The sequence below is a fragment of the Geotrypetes seraphini genome, chromosome 17 (assembly GCF_902459505.1).
Source record: "Geotrypetes seraphini chromosome 17, aGeoSer1.1, whole genome shotgun sequence".
NCBI lineage: Eukaryota > Metazoa > Chordata > Amphibia > Gymnophiona > Dermophiidae > Geotrypetes > Geotrypetes seraphini.
This window is the reverse complement of record NC_047100.1, coordinates 45,186,588-45,208,442: the sequence shown is the minus strand read 5'-3', so window position 1 is coordinate 45,208,442 and position 21,855 is coordinate 45,186,588. Positions and strand designations below refer to the sequence as shown.

The 21,855-nt window shown below is 46.4% G+C and overlaps 1 protein-coding gene across 1 annotated transcript in view; it reads left to right on the top strand.

Annotated features, from left to right (window-relative positions):
* Positions 1-21,855, top strand: part of DCAF1 (DDB1 and CUL4 associated factor 1) — a 237,396-nt gene that overhangs the window by 169,291 nt on the left and 46,250 nt on the right. The window contains exon 17 of the mRNA XM_033926631.1: positions 6,357-6,441. Within this exon, the coding sequence (XP_033782522.1) occupies positions 6,357-6,441 (85 nt within the window). The remainder of the gene's footprint in view (positions 1-6,356; positions 6,442-21,855) is intronic.

Genomic DNA, 21,855 nt, shown 5'->3' with positions numbered 1-21,855 from the left:
ATCTTAAAAATTAGAGAGGCCGGTTGAGTAGTCAGGAAACCAAAGGAGCAAATGGAAGAATAAATAGCTGACATGGTAAAACAGGGAGACAACATTTTTTTATTTATATTAGTGATAGGAAGAAGTACAAAAGTTGCATTGTGAGACTCAAAGGTGAAGGGGAGAAATATGTAGAAGCTGATAAAGATAAGGCTGAAATGCTTAACAAGTATTTCTGTTCAGTGTTCACAGCTAAACACCGGGAGCAGGACTGCAGAAAACAAACGCAAATAGGGATGAAGGTGTGGTAGACCCTGATTGGTTTTCAGAGGATTGTGTTCGTGAGGCGCTAGTAAACTAAAGGTGGACAAAGCGTTGGATCTGGATGGTGTACATCCGAGGGTACTGAAGGAACTTTGGTAAGTTCGGCAGCTCCGCTGGCTGACCCTTTCAATGTTTCTTTAGAGCTGGTAGTAGTACCGGAGGACTGGAGAAGGGTGGATGTGGTCCCTCTCCACAAAAGTGGAAGTAAGGAAGAAGTAGGGAACTACAAGTCAGTAAGTCTGACTTCTGTGATAAGTAAATTAATGGAAACGCTTTTAAAACAGAGAATAGTGATGTTTCTGGAATCCAGTGGATTATAGGACCCGAGGCAACAAGGATTCACTAGAGGCAGGTCTTTTCAGACAAATCTGATCAATTTCTTTCACTGGGTGACCAGAGAATTGGATAGAGGGAGTGCGTTAGATGTGGTGTGTTTAAATTTTAGCAAAGCCTTTGACACTGTTCCATACAGGCATCAAATAAAATGAGTGCCGGGTCAGGAACTGGTTGAGTGAAAGGCAACAGAGGGTAGTGGTCAATGCAGATCGCTCTGAGGAAAGGTATGTTATCAGTGGAGTGCATCAAAGGTTTGATTCTTGGGCTTGTTCTTTTTAACATTTTTGAAAACAATATTGCTGAAGGGCTGTCAGGTAAGATCTCTTTGCGGATGATACCAAAATCTTCAGTAGATTAGACACTCTTGATGGTGTGAATAACATGAGGAAGGACCTAGCGAAGCTTGAAGAATGGTCTGAAATTTGTCAGCTAAGATTTAATGCTAAGAAATGTGAGGTCGTGCACTTGGGCTGCAAAAACCCAAGGGAATGGTACAAGTTTAGGGGGTGAAGAACTTTTGTGCATGAAAGAGGAGAGAGGGTCTTGGGTGTGATAGTATGTAATGATCTTAAGGTGGCCAAATAGGTTGAAAAGTCAGCGGCGAAAGCTAGAAGGATGCCAGGGTTCATAGGGAGAGGAATGGCTAGTAGGAAAAAGGGGTGTATGTTGATGCCCCTTGTATAAGACTCTTGTGAGACCTCATTTAGAATACAGTGTAGAATTCTGGAGGCCACACCTTCAAAAATATATAAGCCGATGGAGTCAGTTCAGAGGAAGGGTACCAAAATGGTCAGTGGTCTTCATCATAAGGCATATGAGGACAGAGTTAAAGATCTCAATATGTATACTTTGGAGACAGGGGAGATATGTTAGATGTTTAAATACCTGTGTGGTATAAATGCGTATTAGGCGAGTCTCATGTGAAAGAAAGTTCTGGAAAGAGAGGGCATAGGATAAAGTTAGGAGGTGATAGGTTCAGGACTAATCTAAGGAAATACATTTTTACAGAAATGGTGGATGTGTGGAATAGTCTCACAGTAGAGGTAGTGGAGACACTGTGTCTGAATTCAAGAAAGCATGGGACTGGGACAGGCATGTGGGATTTCTTAGGGAGAGGTTAAGATAGTGGATGCTGTGGATGGACAGACTTTGATTCCCATTTGGCCTTTATCTGCCATCTTGTTTCTATGTATAAAGACTATTCAGCAAAGTATTTTCCTCTTCTGCTTCAGCTTCCCTCATATTGCTAGGAAGTCCAGCACTAAGGCTTATCTTGCCTTCTGAGTGGTCCCCATTTCAAAACCCTGTTGGTGACATGTTCTGACAGGCATCTAGCTTGTTTGCCTAGCATCTGTATTATTTGTATTAATAATTTTTGATAGTCACAGTACTTCTATGCATACTGTGACTTCATTTGTTTTCCCTGCTTTGATGATTGGCTAGTTGAGTAGTTGAGAGCATGTTCTAACAGGGTTTACAAGTCTATATGAAGACATTATTCAGGTGCTAGAATTATTCTGCCCTGTCTTCAAAGGAAGAAAAAGTTGCTTAATTCTTAAAAGTTGTTCTCCAAAGCTCATCCACAAAGCTCATCAAAATTAGCTAATATATAAGACTGGGATGATTTCATAAGGGGGTATACATGTGGAAAATTTCATGCATAATCAGAAAAGCTTTTTTAGTTTTCTTAAATCTCAGTCAACAACCGTAGAATAGATGATAGCAGATAAAGAATCGTATGGTCCATTCATTTTGTCCAACAAGATAATCTCATAGCATAAATATGATGTGATATACATATGTATAATTGATCTTGATTTGTCTTTGCCATTTTGAGGACACAGACTAGAAGTCTGCCTGGCTCTAGCCTTGTTCTCCAACTACTGAAGCTATCATTGAATCCCCACTCAAGGCCTTCCAAATCTCTCCAGCCATATAATCAGGGCACATAAGGTCATAAGCAGTGCCTCTGCTGGGTCAGACCAGAGTTCCATTCCTCCCAGCAGTCCGCTCGCGCGGTGGCCCATCAGGTCAAGGACCTGCATAGTAATTCTCTATCAGTACCCCTCAATCCCCTTTTCCTTCAGGAAATCATCCAATCCTCTATCTATACCCTTCAATCCCCTTATCCTTCAGGAATTCATCCAAACCCTTCTTAAAACCCTGTAGCGTACTCTGTCGTATCACACCCTCTGGAAGTGCATTCCAGGTGTCCACCATCTTCTGGGTGAAGAAGAACTTCCTAGTATTGATTCTGAATCTGTCCCTTCTTAACTTTTCCAAATGCCCCTTCGTTCTTGCATTTTTAGAAATTTTGAAAAATCTATCCCTATCCACTTTCTCCATGCCCTTCATGATCTTGTAAGTCTATGTCATGTCCCCTCTAAGCCTCCGCCTTTCCAAGGAAAAGAAGCCCAATTTCTCCAATCTTTCGGCATATGTTAGGTTTTCCATACCCTTTATCAGTCGCGTCGCTCTCTCTGAATCCTCTCGAGTATCGCCATATCCTTCTTAAGGTACGGCGACCAGAATTGGCACAGACCATAGAAGTCTGCCTCGCACTGGTCTATCTCTCCAGCCATGATCAGGGCACAGACTATGGAAGTTTGTCTGGCACTGGCCTTGTTCTCCAACTTTTGAAGCTGAATCTGTCCAGCCATGATCGAAGTCTGTGCACTGATTGTTGCTGGAGAGATTCGAAAGGGCTGGAGTAGGGCAAAATGGATGGAGATGATGAAGTGAGGTTAAATGAACCTTCCACAAATATAGATAAACCCACTTCCGAGTGGACTCTATAAAGAAGGGGACAGCCCATACATATCTGGTGTTAAAATTAAAAGGGTTAATATCATAATCCTTATTGCCACCTCTTCCTTGATGTTATGCAAAAATCTTACTGTTTAGCCCTAAAGAGAGAATGGACGCTTGAAAATAGCTCCTATTGAATCCTTGATAAAGCCATTAAATGGCGAAAAAGGTCCTGTCGGGCTGACTTGTAATGCATAATAAAGATAAGTGACAAAACTTACTGTGACACCGTTTTATTGAAATATAACTATAAAGTAAATCAGCAACAGTAAGATTTTTGCATAACATCAAGGTAAGAGGTGGAAATAAGGATTAAGATATTGACCCTTTTAATTTTAACATCAGATATGTATGGGCTGCCCCCTTCTTTATAGGGTCCACTCGGAAGTGGGTTTATCTATATTTGTGCAAAATGGATAGACCAAATAGGTCTTTATCTGCCTTGAAGAGTGCAATGAAATTCACAGTATCTACAAGTATCTTAGTAAATTACAGCAGCGCTGAAGGAGAACAGGATAATACAGGCAGTGTAATTCTAATTTCTGCAAAAAAGATACAAGAATGCACTTTAATAAATTGAAAAGGTTTTATTTTTTTTTATTAACCATTGGGTAAATAAATAACTACAAAGTTATCCCAGGACAAGCAGGCAGCACATTCTCACTGATGGGTGATGTCACTGACGGAGCCCCGGTACGGACACTTCAAGAACTTGAAAAAATTTCTCGGCGCCCCCAACGTAGGCACACGGTCCCTCAGTTTCTTAGTTTCCGCAGAGCTAAGAAGTCGCGTTTCAACAGCTGTTGAAAAATTTTTCATTTCAAGTTTATCAAGTTTATCAAGTTTATTAACAGAATTTGATTTATCGCCTATTGAAATCACTAAGCGATGTACATTACAATATATAATAAGGTAAAAGAGTTTCACAAATTAACAATAAACATTTGACTAAAACAAACAAGTAGTTGGGATGGAAAAATTAAAAGTTACATATTTCGTTTAAAATAGAAACTGCCTTAATGCTCTTGCAGTTTCCTGACTTTTTGTCAGTCTCTTCTTTTATAAGTTCCTTCTAGAAAAAAAAATTACAAAAAACCTCCCCTCTAAATTTGATTTTTTTTTTCTTTCCCATTGTTGGTTTGGCCTTGTGGGGCCTTATGGATCGTCATTTTCTTTTCTCCCCTCTACATGGCTCTTGTCCCGGGCTGGTTTTTCCTGCCCAATCTTCCTCCATGCGGTTGTTTTGTAGTAGAATTTGTCTTCACCGACATCCTTTGGTCATTTTAGCACTGTTGGGCCATCGGCCTTTGGTTCCCAGGATCATGACAGCGGTTTTTTCATATGTGTAACCACACCTGATTCCTTCTTCTGTCCTCTGGATTTTTCCTGTGGTTCTTTCCTGGTTGTTGACGCTACCGTTTGTAACAATGGCGTTAGCTCCACTTGAGTTTCTTACTTGGAAAATGGTTTTTCCTTATGTGTCTCACCTCTTCCAGGGGAATCAGTGAGGGTTCATGCCCTGCTAGCAGCTATATCCTTATCAATCTTTCATCAAGCCAAGGTGATTCTATGTTCATGTCCACAGTACCGTCTAATATTTTCATTTTGCTCAGCCAGTTCTTCTGTCTGTGTTGTTTCCTGCACTTCGTTTTTCCCTACGAGGATCCTGGTTTTATATGTTTTGTCCTATAAGCGGTTTTTTGTCCTCCTTGTTACTCAGGTCGGAGCCTCAATGATTTTATCCAAATTTTTCCTTTTGATTCAACTCAGTTTGGATATCCTATATTCATGGGAACGATTTTCACTGGACTGATTGCCTCCCTCTCGCTCTCCTTTATATCGTGTCTGAGTCCCTAAATTCGAGTTCTGGCAGCTTTTGTTGGTTTCCTTATAGTTTCATTACTGAGAAACTTTGTACAGCTACCACCTGGTCCTCAGTTCATTCCTTCACTTCTCACTATTGTCTGGTCTTTTTCTCCAGACGGGATGGACACTTCGGCCATTATGTTTTCCAATTGTATTTTCTTTGGCGAACTCTCCCACCATCCCATCTCTGTTAGCTTGGAGGTCACCCATCAGTGAGAATAGGCTGCCTGCCTGTCCTGGGATAAAGCACAGTTACTTACCGTAACAGGTGTTATCCAGGGACAGCAGATAGATATTCTCACAACCCACCCACCTCCCCGGGTTGGCTTCTTAGCTGTCTTATCTTAACTGAGGGACCGCGCGCCTATGTCGGGCAGGAAGGCAGTCGCGCATGTGTGGTGCGGGCGCTGAGAACTTTTTTCAAGTTCTTGAAGGGTCTGTACCGGGGATCCGTCGGTGACGTCACCCATCAGTGAGAATATCTGCCTGCTGTCGCTGGAAAACACCTGTTACAGTAAGTAACTGTGCTTTGAAGGTCTTCCGAATGTCATCTTCTATTGCAGGTAATTAGATCTGTTTTGCTTTATTGTGACGTAATGGTAGTAGATGAATGGCTGAGAGGTAATCTATAGGTTCAGATGATATAATCTTATGTTTTTTTCCGATGTATGTGGCTTTTTAAGATGTTCAGACTTGAATTGTGTATGTGATATTTGAGCTGCCTTGGACAAAGGCGGATTAGAAATGTTTTAAATAAATAAATTAGGAATTTGAGACTAAGGGCTCCTTTTACAAAGGTACGCTAGCGTTTTTAGCGCACGCACCGGATTAACGCGCTACCCGAAAAACTACCGCCTGCTCAAAGAGGAGGCGGTAACGACTAATGCGCGCTATGGCCCTAACGCACCTTTGTAAAATGAGCCCTGAATGGCTCCTAAGAAATAGGAAAGTATTACCATTCTGAACCATTTGTAAAGAATGAAAATGATGAGCGTTTGCCAAAAATAGTGCTTACAGGATGCTTTGGTTCCTTGATTCCATAGGCATTCCTTCACGGATGATCATTACGTGGAATTCAGCAAACACTCGCAGGACCGAGTTATTGGCACCAAGGAAGATATTGCACATGTAAGTACCAACAAAAGGAGTCATTGGTCTGTTGCTGTAATGAGAGGACCAACTGGTGGAACCTGTAGTCCTATCTCCAAAATTGGATGCATTTTCATGTGCTTCAGTAAATGACTCCAGTATTATATTTTAGTTTTGCTTCAGAGAAATAATGATCTTGTAAGGTATTCCTATTCATTGTCTTCCTCCTAATAACTTCTGAATAATTCATCTAGATGGTAAAGCACCTAGTTGATATCTGACATGCTTTTTAATGCTTCTGATCCCCCTACACCTTTCTCCCCACTCTACACACTACATTTAGTTTGGATTTTTTTGGTGTTGCTTTATTTTACCTAACTTTCATATGCGAGGGTAATTCAGTTGAAATCTCAGGGTCCAAGCATCCTACAAAGTGGTAACATAATAAATGGCAGCAGATAAAGACCCGAACCATACATCCAGTCTGCCCAACAGCCGCACTCATCATCAATTCATGATTAAATTGTTTTTCTTTGACATTTCTGGGACATAGACCATAGAAGTTCGCCTACCGCATACCACGACTCACATTGGCTCCCAAAACAAGCGAGAATACACTTCAAATTTTAATGCCTACTATTTAAAGCAATAAACGGAGATAGCCCAGCCTATTGGAACAATTGACTAGTTCAATCCACCTCAACCAGACATAGGAGAACACACGAACCATTCACACACCCTCCAACCAAAAACGTCAAAAGAAAAAAACTGTACGACAACCTCCTAGCCACTCAAGCTGCAAAACTCGACCCACAACTCTACAACCCATTGACCATGACCACAGACTACAAAACCGAACTAACACCGGCATCACCTGCAACTACAACATATGAACTTCTAATATCATGACAACTCAGATGTAATCCTTAACATAAGAACATAAGAAGTTGCCTCCGCTGAGGCAGACCATAGGTCCATCCTGCCCAGCGGTCCGCTCCCGCGGCGGCCTATCAGGCCCATTGCCTGAGCAATGGTCTATACCTATCTATACCCCTCAATCCCTTTTTCTTCTAGGAATCTATCCAAACCTTCTTTGAAACCATTTAATGTTTTCTTGTCTACAACAGCCTCTGGAAGCGCGTTCCATGTATCCACCACCCTCTGAGTGAAAAAGAACTTCCTAGCGTTTGTTCTAAACCTGTCCCCTTTCAATTTCTCCGAGTGCCCCCTTGTGCTCGTGGTGCCCCTTAATTTGAAAAATCTGTCCCTGTCTACTTTTTCTATGCCCTTCAGGATCTTGAAGGTTTCTATCATGTCTCCTCTAAGTCTTCGCTTCTCCAGGGAGAAAAGTCCCAACTGCTTCAATCTGTCGGTATATGGGAGATTTTCCATTCCCTTTATCAGTTTAGTTGCTCTTCTTTGTACTCCCTCAAGTACCGCCATGTCTTTCTTGAGGTACGGTGACCAGTACTGGACACAGTACTCCAGATGCGGCCGTACCATTGCACGATACAACGGCATGATGACTTCCTTCGTCCTGGTCGTAATACCCTTCTTAATGATACCCAACATTCTGTTTGCTTTCCTAGAGGCTGTGGCGCATTGCGCCGATGCCTTTAGTGATGCGTCTACCATCACTCCCAGGTCTCTCTCCAGGTTACTGACCCCTAGTGGTGTTCCCCCCATTTTGTATGTGAACATCGGGTTCTTTTTCCCCACGTGCATGACCTTGCATTTCCCCACGTTGAAGCTCATCTGCCATTTTTCGGCCCACTTTTCCAGCTGCGTTAGATCCTTTTGGAGATCTTCACAGTCTTCCCTGGTTTGAGCCCTGCTGTATAGTTTGGTGTCATCTACAAATTTAATGACTTCACACTTGGTTCCCGCCTCTAGGTCGTTTATGTAGATATTGAACAGGAGCGGTCCCAGCACCGACCCCTGCGGAACTCCGCTCGTGACCCCTTTCCAGTCTGAGTAGTGGCCCTTCACGCCAACCCTCTGCTTCCTGTTTGCCAGCCAGTTTTTGATCCATCGATGGACCTCCCATTGTACCCCGTGGTTCCATATCTTTTTAAGCAGTCTCTCGTGTGGCACCTTGTCGAAGGCTTTTTGGAAGTCAAGGTAAATGATGTCTATAGATTCCCCTTTATCCACCTGGCTGTTCACTCCCTCAAAGAAGTACAATAAGTTTGTGAGGCATGACCTACCCTTACAGAAGCCATGTTGACTCGGTTTTAGTTGCCCTTTTTTTTCGATGTGCTCACAGATGCTGTCTTTAATCAGTGCCTCCATCATCTTTCCCAGGACTGAGGTCAGGCTCACCGGCCTGTAGTTTCCCGGGTCCCCCCTTGCGCCCTTCTTGAAGATGGGCGTGACATTTGCTATTTTCCAATCCTCCGGGATCTCTCCAGTTTTTAAGGATAGGTTGCATATCTGTCGAAGTGGCTCCGCTATTTCGTCTTTTAGTTCCTTGAGTACCCTTGGGTGAATGCCGTCCGGACCTGGCGATTTGTCGCTCTTTAGTCTGTCAATCTGCTTGAGTACATCCTCTTGGCTCACCTCTAAATCTACCAGCTTATCGTCTTGGTCTCCTATTACGATCTCCTCGGGTTCCGGAATGTTGGTTATATTCTCCATCGTGAAGACTGACGTGAAGAACTCATTTAACCTGTCAGCTATCTCTTTCTCTTCTTTTACTACTCCCTTTCTGTCTCCATCGTCCAATGGTCCCACTTCTTCTCTCGCCGGTTGCTTCCCCTTGACGTATCTGAAGAACGACTTGAAGTTTGTTGCTTCCTCTGCCAGTCTCTCTTCGTATTCTTTTTTTGCTTTTCTAACCACTCGGTGACACTCCTTTTGGTGTTCTTTGTGCACTTTTTGGTTCTCCTCTGTTTTGGTCTTTTTTCCATTTTCTGAACGATGCTTTCTTGTCGCTTATCGCCTTCTTCACTGCATTTGTTATCCACACTGGGTTTTTTGTTCTATTTTTTTGCACCCTTTTCTGAACTTGGGGATGCATATGTTTTGCGCTTCGTGCACAGTCTCCTTGAGTAAGGTCCAGGCTTTTTCTACGGATTCCGTCTTCCCTATGTTGCCTTTGAGTTTCTTTCCCACTATTTTCCTCATGGCATCATAATTTCCTTTTTTGAAGTTGAGTGCCGTCGTTGTGGTTCTTTTCCCCTTTGATGATCCAATTTCAAGCCTGCACTGGATCGTGTTGTGATCGCTGTTACCTAGCGGGGGTAATACCGCCACCTCCTTTGCTGGCCCCCTAGTCCGTTGAAAATTAGGTCAAGAGTGGAATCGCCCCATGTTGGTTCCGTGACCAGTTGCTCCATGAAACAGTCCCTCGTGACCTCTATGAATTTGGTCTCTCTTGCGCAGTTTGAGTGCCCAATACTCCAGTCTATCCCAGGATGGTTGAAGTCCCCCATCACCACCACATTTCCGCTTCTGCATACCTGCCTCAGTTCAGCCTCCAGCTCCTGGTCGATTTCTTCCGGTTGTCCAGGTGGGCGGTAGTACAGACCCAATTTAATGTCTGCTCCTGCTCCTCCCTGTAGCTTAACCCATAGTGATTCCAAGCCATCCGCCCGTACTGTTGTTTCCATCCTGGTTGATGGTATGGAGTCTTTTATGTACAGCGCTATTCCTCCACCCTTTTTATGTGTCCTGTCTCTCCTGTATAGTTTGTACCCTGGTATGGCCACATCCCATTGATTATCCTTGGTCCACCACGTTTCTGTGACTCCAATTATGTCTAGGTCCTTATTGCTGGCAGTGATTTCCAGTTCTCCCATTTTGGCCCTCAGGCTCCTAGCATTTGTGTATAGGCAGTTTAAGACCCAGTTTTTTGTCCTCTCTTTTTGTTTCCCTTGTGCTTTGGTACTCCTGCAGTTTTCCTCATGGTTTGCCAGCCCCTGAGCTTCGTCCTCCTCCTGTTGTGTGTGTGTGACGTCCTCTGCCTGTTTCCCCTGCACCTCCTGCTCTCCTAATTCCCACTCAGTCCTGGGCTCTTTTTCACAATGTCTTTGCCCCTCTGGCTCCTGTTGTTCTGTGTTGGTGCCGCTTACCAGGTCCATTTGTGCCCTCGATCCCTGCAATGCGTCCTTAGGTCCTTTTTCAACACATACACACTCAGTCCCGAGTCCTCCTTTACAATGTCCCAGTTCAGTATCCTTGTCAGGTACTGATGTCCGATGTGTCGAGGTCAGGTCGACTATCGGCTTTCCCCTTCTCCTCAGTTTAAAACCAAGTCTATGACGTTCTGGACGTTGCGTGCCAGCATCCTCGTCCCAGCTGTGCTAAGGTGCAGTCCATCTCTTCTGTAGAGCTTGTTCTTCCCCAAGAAAGAGTCCAGTTCCTAACAAAGTGGAAACCCTCCTCCTCGCACCATCTCCTCAGCCAAACGTTAATTGATTGTAGTTCGCTCTGTCTCTTTGTGTCCGCTCTCGGTACTGGCAGGATCTCTGAGAAGGCTATCTTCCTTGTCCTTAGTCTCAGTTTCCTCCCCAGGGTCCTGAACTGGTCAGTTAGTGTAGTCCTGTTGAAGTTTCTCCTGCTGATGTCGTTGGTTCCGATGTGGATCACTACTGCTGTCTCCTCCGTCTCGGCTCCCTCCAGGATCCTCTCGATATTGTTGTTGATGTCCTTTGTTCTTGCCCCCGGGAGACATGTTACCAGTCTGTCCTCTCTCCCTCCGGCTATATGACTATCTACTCCTCTCAGGATTGAGTCTCCTACCACGATAGCCGATCTCCCCTTCTTCAACTGTCTCTCTGGTCTCAGATCTGTGTCATATGTGCAGTCCATTTGTCCGTCCTCTGGGCTCTGCTGTGTCTCCGCCCCTGGTCTCAGGTCTGTGTCATCTGCGCATTCTGCTAGTCCTTCCTCCTGGCTCTGATGGATCTCCTCCTCCTCTGCCTGCCCAGGTCCTCCGCAAGGTCCTAGTTCCATGGTGTCTGGTGGTTCCTGTCGTCCAACTGTCGGTTCTCTCCTGGTGTGTTGGTGGTCCTGTGCCTCCACCATCCTGCAGGCCTCCTCAATGAATTTCTCGAGCTCCCTAACTTGTTCTAGAACATAAGAACATAAGCAATGCCTCTGCTGGGTCAGACCTGAGGTCTATCATGCCCAGCAGTCCGCTCACGCGGCGGCCCAACAGGTCCAGGACCTGTGCAGAAATCCTCTATTTATACCCCTCTATCCTCTTTTCCAGCAGGAAACCGTCCAATCCTTTCTTAAATCCCAGTACCGTACTCTGCCCTATTACATTCTCTGGAAGCGCATTCCAGGTGTCCACCACACGTTGGGTAAAGAAGAACTTCCTAGCATTTGTTTTGAATCTGTCCCCTTTCAACTTTTCCAGATGCCCTCTTGTTCTTTTATTTTTTGAAAGTGTGAAGAATCTGTCCCTCTCTACTCTCTCTATGCCCTTCATGATCTTATAAGTCTCTATCATATCCCCTCTAAGTCTCCTCTTCTCCAGGGAAAAGAGACCCAGTTTCTCCAATCTCTCAGCATATGGAAGGTTTTCCATCCCTTTTATCAGACGTGTCGCTCTCCTCGGAACCCTCTCGAGTATCGCCATATCCTTCTTAAGGTACGGCGACCAATATTGGACGCAGTATTCCAGATGCGGGCGCACCATCGCCCGATACAACGGCAGAATAACTTCTCTCGTCCTGGTTGTAATACCCTTCTTGATTATACCCAGCATTCTATTCGCTCTCTTAGCGGCCGCTGCGCACTGTGCCGTCGGCTTCATTGTCATGTCCACCATTACCCCTAAGTCCCTTTCCTGGGTACTCTCATTCAATAACATCCCTCCCATCGTATAGTTGTACCTCAGGTTTCTGCTTCCCACATGCAGTACTTTACATTTCTCAACGTTGAACTTCATCTGCCATCTCGTCGCCCATTCCCCTAGTTTATTCAGGTCCCTTTGTAATTCTTTGCAGTCCTCTTTAGTCCGAGCTCCACTGAATAGTTTGGTGTCGTCTGCAAATTTTATTATCTCACACGTCGTCCCTATTTCTAGATCATTTATGAATATATTAAATAGTAGTGGCCCGAGCACCGAGCCCTGCGGAACACCACTTGTGACCCTCTTCCAGTCCGAGTAGTGGCCCTTCACCCCTACCCTCTGTTTCCTACCCGCCAACCAGTTTCTGATCCATCTATGCACATCTCCGTCCACCCCATGGTTCTTCAGTTTCCGAAGTAGACGCTCGTGAGGCATCTTGTCAAAGGCTTTTTGGAAATCTAGGTATACGATGTCTATGGGGTCTCCTTTATCCGTCCGTTTGTTGATTCCTTCGAAGAAGTGCAATAAGTTAGTTAAGCACGATCTCCCCCTGCAGAAACCATGTTGGCTTGGTATCAGAAGTTCATTTCTTTCCAAATGTTCATCGATGTTTTCTTTTATCAGCGCTTCTGCCATTTTCCCCGGAACCGAGGTCAGACTCACAGGTCTGTAGTTTCCCGGGTCACCTCTTGATCCCTTTTTGAAGATGGGCGTGACGTTGGCTATCTTCCAATCCTCTGGTATCACACCTGTTTTCAGGGATAGATTGCAAACTTGCTGCAGTAGTTCTGCTATCTCCTCCTTTAATTCCTTCAGAACCCTTGGATGGATTCCGTCTGGACCCGGGGATTTGTCAGTTTTTAGTTTTTCTATCTGCCTGCGCACATCTTCAAGGCTCACTTCCATGGATGTTAATTTTTCTGCTTCATTTCCATTGAAGAATTGCTCAGGTTCCGGTAAGTTGGTTGTGTCTTCGTTCGTAAATACAGACGAAAAGAACATGTTAAGTCTTTCTGCGACTTCTTTCTCCTCCTTCACTACCCCCTTCCTGTCTCCATCATCCAGCGGTCCCACCTCCTCCCTAGCTGGCTGTTTCCCTTTAACATATCTGAAGAATGGTTTGAAATTTCGTGCCTCCCTGGCTAGCTTCTCTTCATACTCTCTTTTGGCTTTTCGAACCACTCGGTGACATTCTTTTTGATACTTCCTGTGCTCCATCCAGTTCCCCTCAGTTTTGTCCTTTTTCCATTTCCTGAATGAATTTTTCTTATTGCCTATCGCTTCCTTCACTATTTTAGTCAGCCATACCGGGTCTTTTGTTCGACTCTTTTTGCTCCCCTTTCTGAATCTGGGTATGTACAAATTTTGCGCCTCGCTCACTGTGTCCCTGAAAAAAAGCCAGGCATGTTCTACCGTTTGCCATTTCTTGGAAGTGTTCCTAAGTTTCTTCCTTACCATTTCCCTCATTGCTTCATAGTTTCCTTTCCTGAAGTTGAAAGTTGTTGCTATGGTTCTCTTTCCTTTCGGTATTCCTACTTCAACTTTGAACTTGATCATATTATGATCGCTGTTTCCCAACGGTCCCACTACTTCCACTTCCTTTGCAGGGCCCATTAACCCATTTAGGATTAGATCCAGAGTGGCATTTCCTCTCGTCGGTTCTCTAACAAGCTGCTCCATGAAACAATCTTGTGTAGCCTCCAGAAATTCTGTCTCTCTAGCGCATCTGGAGCTTCCAAGTTTCCAGTCTATCCCGGGGTAGTTGAAGTCTCCCATAATAACTGTGTAACCACTTTTGCATTCTCGCTTCATCTCGGTTTCCATTTTTCTGTCGATATCTCCGGTTTGCCCGGGTGGACGATAGTATAGGCCCATCTTTATTTCATGTCCTTTCCTATCCGGTATTTTAATCCATAGCGATTCCAGCTTGTTGGTCATCTCCACTGTGTCCATTCTTGTCGATTGTATGCTTTCTTTTATGTATAGGGCTATTCCACCTCCTTTCTGTCCTGACCTGTCCTGGCGATAGAGCTTGTACCCCGGCAGTGCTGTATCCCATTTGCTTTCCTCATTCCACCATGTTTCAGAGATTCCAATGATGTCTATGTCCTCTGCATTGGCCAAAGCCTCTAGTTCCCCCATTTTGTTGCTTAGGCTCCTTGCATTAGTATATATGCAATTTAGGTCCTGGCATTTTCTTGTCTTCACTACCTTTCCCTGTGCTTCGATCCTTGGTGTCTTCTCTTTTGCTGCACTCTTTCTAACCTCCTCTTCTGGGTTAGTCGACTCCTGTAATTTATCCCTTGCTTCTTCCCAGCCTTTTTTCCCCTTAGTATCTTCATGGGATACCTTCTTCCGAATCGTCGACTCTAGGTCGACTGTCGGCTTTCCCCTTCCTTTTAGTTTAAAGCCTGTTCTATTCCTCTCATGACGTTGCTTGCTAGAAGTCTTGTTCCCGCTGTGCTCAGGTGCAGTCCATCTCTCCTGTAGAGCTTGTTCTTGCCCCAGAACGTTGTCCAGTTCCTCACGAAGTGGAAACCTTCTTCCTCACACCATTTCCTCATCCACGCATTTATTGATTGTAGTTCCTCCTGCCTTTTCACATCTGCCCTCAGTACCGGTAGGATCTCTGAGAATGCTATCTTCTGGGTCCTCATCTTCAGCTTCCTTCCCAGAATCTTGAACTGTTCTATCAGCGTGCCTCTTCTGTAGTCTCTCCTGCTGACATCATTCGTCCCGATGTGGATCATTACTGCGGTCTCTTCCGTCTCTGCTCCATCCAGGATCATCCCAATTTTGTCCACGATGTCCTTGGTTCTCGCTTCTGCGATGTGGCTCTCTCTGGCGGTGTCCACGGTTGTCCAACACTGTTCTTCCATGGTGCACAGTCCCTCCAGTTCTTGTACTCAAACCTGCAGTCTCCCGACCTCCTTCTTCAGGCTATCCAGTTCCTGACATCGATTACATATGTATGCCTGCCTCCCGGAGGGGAGGTAGTCATACATATGACACTCGATGCAGAAAACTGGGTAGCTCCCCTGGGTTCCTGTAGCCTCCATTCCTGTGGCCTCAGTGATTTGGGAGTGGTGCCTGGCTTGCATTTGGCTGAAAAAGTAGAGAGAGAGAAAGAGTGATAAGGGGAGAATAGAATTTTTTTTTTTAGTTAGAAGTTATTGAGGTTAGAAGTTGGATTAGATTTGCTGCTGGGCTGCCTGGGCTCCTTCACAAGGCTTCCTTCGCAAAGGCGCTCTCGCTAAGGCGACCGCCTTTGCCACTTGCCTTCGCCGCGCCGTACAAACTACTCCCTAAACACTTCTAATATCCGGACAAACCATTTGTAATCTGCATTGAACTGCAAGGTAATGGCGGAATAAAAATCCCTAATGTAATGTACTGTAGCCTATCCAGCCATCTTGTCATCTGATCTGGTATAGAGCCTGCATTTCTGTTTAAAATCCTGTGTTTTGGGGTAGCCACCGATCTGGTATAGAGCCTGCATTTCTGTTTAAAATCCTGTGTTTTGGGGTAGCCACCGATCTGGTATAGAGCCTGCATTTCTGTTTAAAATCCTGTGTTTTGGGGTAACCACCGATCTGGTATAGAGCCTGCATTTCTGTTTAAAATCCTGTGTTTTGGGGTAACCACTGAACTGGTATAGAGCCTGCATTTCTGTTTAAAATCCTGTGTTTTGGGGTAACCACCGATCTGGTATAGAGCCTGCATTTCTGTTTAAAATCCTGTGTTTTGGGGTAACCACTGAACTGGTATAGAGCCTGCATTTCTGTTTAAAATCCTGTGTTTTGGGGTAACCACTGAACTGGTATAGAGCCTGCATTTCTGTTTAATATCCTGTGTTTTGGGGTAACCACCGATCTGGTATAGAGCCTGCATTTCTGTTTAAAATCCTGTGTTTTGGGGTAGCCACCGATCTGGTATAGAGCCTGCATTTCTGTTTAATATCCTGTGTTTTGGGGTAACCACCGATCTGGTATAGAGCCTGCATTTCTGTTTAAAATCCTGTGTTTTGGGGTAGCCACCGATCTGGTATAGAGCCTGCATTTCTGTTTAATATCCTGTGTTTTGGGGGTAGCCACTGATCTGGTTTAGAGCCTGCATTTCTGTTTAAAATCCTGTGTTTTGGGGTAACCACCGATCTGGTATAGAGCCTGCATTTCTGTTTAAAATCCTGTGTTTTGGGGTAACCACTGATCTGGTATAGAGCCTGTATTTCTGTTTAAAATCCTGTGTTTTGGGGTAACCACCGATCTGGTATAGAGCCTGCATTTGTGTTTAAAATCCTGTGTTTTGGGGTAGCCACTGATCTGGTATAGTAGAGCCTGCATTTCTGTTTAAAATCCTGTGTTTTGGGGTAGCCACCGATATGGTATAGAGCCTGCATTTCTGTTTAATATCCTGTGTTTTGGGGTAGCCACCGATCTGGTATAGAGCCTGCATTTCTGTTTAATATCCTGTGTTTTGGGGTAACCACTGATCTGGTATAGAGCCTGTATTTCTGTTTAAAATCCTGTGTTTTGCTGTAGCCACTGATCTGGTATTGTAGAGCCTGCATTTCTGTTTAAAATCCTGTGTTTTGGGGTAGCCACTGATCTGGTATAGTAGAGCCTGTATTTCTGTTTAAAATCCTGTGTTTTGGGGTAGCCACTGATCTGGTATAGTAGAGCCTGCTTTTCTGTTTAAAATCCTGTGTTTTTGGGTAGCCACTGATCTGGTATAGTAGAGCCTGTATTTCTGTTTAAAATCCTGTGTATTGGGGAAGCCACTGATCTGGTATAGTAGAGCCTGCTTTTCTGTTTAAAATCCTGTGTATTGGGGAAGCCACTGATCTGGTATAGTAGAGCCTGCTTTTCTGTTTAAAATCCTCTGTTTTTGGGTAGCCACTGATCTGGTATAGTAGAGCCTGTATTTCTGTTTAAAATCCTGTGTTTTGGGGTAGCCACTGATCTGGTATAGTAGAGCCTGCTTTTCTGTTTAAAATCCTGTGTTTTTGGGTAGCCACTGATCTGGTATAGTAGAGCCTGCTTTTCTGTTTAAAATCCTCTGTTTTTGGGTAGCCACTGATCTGGTATAGTAGAGCCTGTATTTCTGTTTAAAATCCTGTGTTTTGGGGTAGCCACTGATCTGGTATAGTAGAGCCTGCTTTTCTGTTTAAAATCCTGTGTTTTGGGGTAGCCACTGATCTGGTATAGTAGAGCCTGCTTTTCTGTTTAAAATCCTGTGTATTGGGGAAGCCACTGATCTGGTATAGTAGAGCCTGCTTTTCTGTTTAAAATCCTCTGTTTTTGGGTAGCCACTGATCTGGTATAGTAGAGCCTGCTTTTCTGTTTAAAATCCTGTGTTTTTGGGTAGCCACTGATCTGGTATAGTAGAGCCTGCATTTCTGTTTAAAATCCTGTGTTTTGGGGTAGCCACCGATATGGTATAGAGCCTGTATTTCTGTTTAAAATCCTGTGTTTTGGGGTAACCACTGATCTGGTATAGAGCCTGCATTTCTGTTTAAAATCCTGTGTTTTGGGGGTAGCCACCGATCTGGTATAGAGCCTGCATTTCTGTTTAAAATCCTGTGTTTTGGGGTAGCCACCGATCTGGTATAGAGCCTGCATTTCTGTTTAAAATCCTGTGTTTTGGGGTAGCCACCGATCTGGTATAGAGCCTGCATTTCTGTTTAAAATCCTGTGTTTTGGGGTAGCCACCGATCTGGTATAGAGCCTGCATTTCTGTTTAAAATCCTGTGTTTTGGGGTAACCACCGATCTGGTATAGAGCCTGCATTTCTGTTTAAAATCCTGTGTTTTGGGGTAACCACTGAACTGGTATAGAGCCTGCATTTCTGTTTAAAATCCTGTGTTTTGGGGGTAGCCACCGATCTGGTATAGAGCCTGCATTTCTGTTTAAAATCCTGTGTTTTGGGGTAACCACTGAACTGGTATAGAGCCTGCATTTCTGTTTAAAATCCTGTGTTTTGAGGGTAGCCACCGTTATCCCAGGACAAGCAGGCAGGTATTCTCACTAGTGGGTGATGTCATCAGACAGAGCCCCGGTACGGACGTCTCACAAGCACGTGTTGCTTGTAGAAACTTAAAGTTTCTAGATGCCCGCACCGCGCATGCGCCGATGCCTTCCTACCCGGAGATCCGGGCGTGTCTCCTCAGTTCTTTCTTTTCCGCGGAGCTGAGAAGTTCAACTTCTTCATGCGCTAGCTGAATTCAGTTAAATTTGCCTTCCTTGTCCGCGTTTTCGTTTTCTTTTAATTACAGTTAACAGTACTTTTCTTTTTCAGTAAAAAAAAAAAAAAAAAAAAGAAGATTATTTCCTCCGGCAGGTCGAACGGGCCGGCCACGTGGCTCAGGCCCACTGGCTTCGACCTAGCGGCGGAGATTTTCCGGCCTATGTCCCGGCCAATCACCGGGTTTAAAAAGTGCAGCAAGTGCCAACGCGCGATTTCACTCACGGACCCTCACCGGCGCTGTTTGCAGTGTTTGGGCCCTGACCACATCCCGAAATCGTGCGGGCCTTGCTCTACCCTTACGGCACGCTCTTTCAAGCGGCGTTGCCTATTGTGGGAATCGATGTTCAAGATGGACGCAGCTAAGGATCCCTCAGCCTCCACTTCATCTGATACCTCCCCGGTTCGGGCGAAACCGGCATCGACCACTCCTGCATCGAGTGTGGTGAAACCGGCATCGCTCACCCCGACACCATCCACGAGCTCGACGTCGGTGCCTGCCCCGGTCTCCTCTGGTCAGGTACCTCTTCCTTCCACAGTGCCACCAATGGTCATCAAAGTGCCGAAAGCTACTAAGCAGAAGCACTCGACCTCGAAGGAGCGCGATGTCCGTGCAGGAGGACCCCCTTTCGGTGCGGATCCCTCCTTATCGGCTTCGCTACGGTCCGTGCTGGAAGCTCAATTCGTTGAGCTCATGCAGACCATCGGACCCGGGCTCATCGCTGCCATACAGGGTGACCTCCCGGTACCGGTCCAAAGGGGCGGTCCGCCCCCTCCCCCTCCCCCACACCGTTCGACCTCGACAACCGACGAGGACGAACGGGGGAGGGCGGCGATGCCCACGCGGCAAACCTCGATTACCGATATGCCGCCATTAGAACCCATTACGCCTCCGCGCCAACATGGGACCAGACCTCCGATCGATACTCGAAGCCCTGGGCATAGTCAGGAAGAGTTCTTCCGTACTCCTTACCAGACTTGGGTAGCATCGCAAGAACCCGCATCGCAAACCCAGTTGCGATCCCACCGCTTCCAGCCCTATCCACTTGGGGGCCTCGGGAGACCATGCGATGCACAGACGATCCCGATCCCCGTCCCGCCACCGAGACGGGCACCGATCGAGACACTCATCCTGGCACTCCTCACGCCATTCGGAGGTGTCGCCGCAGAAAAAACTGCAACGTAGGGGATACTCCTCATCAGAGGTGTCCCCCCCGAGGGGCCCGGAGTACGAGGAGACGCTGGTGCCCGATTCTCCTTGTCACTCCCCGATGTCCACGGACCTGGAGGCCTCCTCCTCCTCCAGCCCGTCCCACAGACCGACGCTGGCGGAACAATTGTCCTTCTCATCATTCCTCCGACAAATGGCGGAGGACCTGGATGTGACCCTTGACACGGGCTCCCGATACTCCAAAGAGTATCTGGACACCATGCATTTACCTAACCCTCCAACGGAGTCGCTTCGGCTCCCCTTGCATAAATTACTGGACCAGACCTTCATGCAGTGCTTCGAAACGCCGTATTCCATACCGGCGATCCCCAGCAAACTCGATGCTCGATACCGCATCGTGCACCATAAAGGGTTCGAGGGCCCTCAACTCTCCCACCAATCCCTACTGGTCGAGTCCTCCCTTAAACGCTCTCATCCCTCCCAGGTCTACGCCTCTGTACCGCCGGGCCGAGAGGGGAGAACGATGGACAAATTTGGTAGAAAATTCTACCAAAACTCCATGATGGCGTCACGGGTGCTAAACTACAACTTCTTTTTCTCTTCCTATCTGGAGTTCTTCTTGCCGGTGCTCCGCAAGTTCACTCCGTTCATAGACAACCAAGCTCGATTCGAGTTCGAGGAAGTGGTAGCCTCCCTCTCCCAATTACGCCTCCAGCTGATGCAATCCTCCTTCGATGCATTCGAACTCTCGGCACGCGCCGCCGCAAGCGCGGTAGCTATGCGTCGCCTGGCATGGCTCCGTACTATCGATATGGATCCCAACCTACAGGACAGACTCGCCAACGTACCATGTGCTGGAGCTGACCTGTTCGATGAGTCTATCGAAACTGTTACCAAGAAGCTGTCGGATCATGAAAAATCCTTTCAATCCATCCTGCGGCCCAAACCCAAACCTCAACAGTCTCGACCTTCCAGGCCACCCCTGATTTACCAGCGGCGTTACATGCCCAGACAAACGCCTGCTGCGAGACAGCCTGCGAAGAGACAACCTCCCCAGAAGTCTCAGCAAAAACCTCAGCCACCGGCGGTACCTAAGGCTCCCCAGCCCTTTTGACGCCCCCCCCGGGAGCATAACCTCGGCCTCTCCCATAGGGGGCCGCCTCCATCTTTTTTACCATCGATGGGAGGCCATAACCACGGACCTATGGGTCCTCACCATCATAAGAGAAGGATACTCTCTTCAATTCCACCGGGTCCCCCCGGACCATCCTCCAAGAGAGTATCCTTCAAGCTCGACGCAGACCGCCCTGCTTCTTCAGGAAGTCCAAACCTTACTTCAGCTTCGGGCTGTCGAGCCGGTCCCGTCAGACCAATTGAACCGAGGGTTTTACTCCCGGTACTTCCTCGTCCTGAAGAAAACGGGCGACCTGCGACCCATTTTAGACCTTCGAGCCCTCAACAAGTCCCTGGTCAAAGAGAAGTTTCGCATGTTGACTTTGGCTTCTCTATACCCCCTCCTCGAGCAGAACGACTGGTTATGCTCCCTGGATCTCAAGGAGGCCTACACTCACATCCCCATTCACCCGGCCTCCCGAAAGTTCCTCAGATTTCAGGTGGGAAATCTGCACCTACAGTATCGAGTGCTACCATTCGGCCTATCTTCGTCCCCCAGAGTCTTCACAAAGTGCCTGGTGGTAGTGGCCGCGGCACTCCGGGACAGGGGTCTACAGGTATTCCCATACCTCGACGACTGGCTCATCAAGGCCCCGTCAGCCCCAGAGGTCACTTCGGCGGCCTTGGCTACAACCTACTTCCTCCAGAATTTGGGCTTCGAGATCAACTTCTCCAAGTCTCATCTACAACCCACCCAGTCCCTCCCCTTCATCGGAGCGGTCCTGGACACCACCCGACTCCGAGCATTCCTGCCTCGGAAACGCATGGAGTCTCTTCTTCATCTCAGCCAATCGGTGTCTACTCGCCAAACCCTACCGGCGAGACAACTGATGGTGCTCCTGGGCCATATGGCCTCCACAGTACATGTGACACCCTTTACCAGACTCCACCTCAGGATCCCCCAGTGGACCCTGGCATCACAGTGGAATCAATCGTCCGATCCACTATCCAAACGCATCTTAGTCACACCTGCTCTTCGGCAGTCTCTACTTTGGTGGATGACCTCTTCGAATCTATCCAGAGGTTTGCTGATGCACTCTCCCCCCCATCAGAAAGTTCTCAC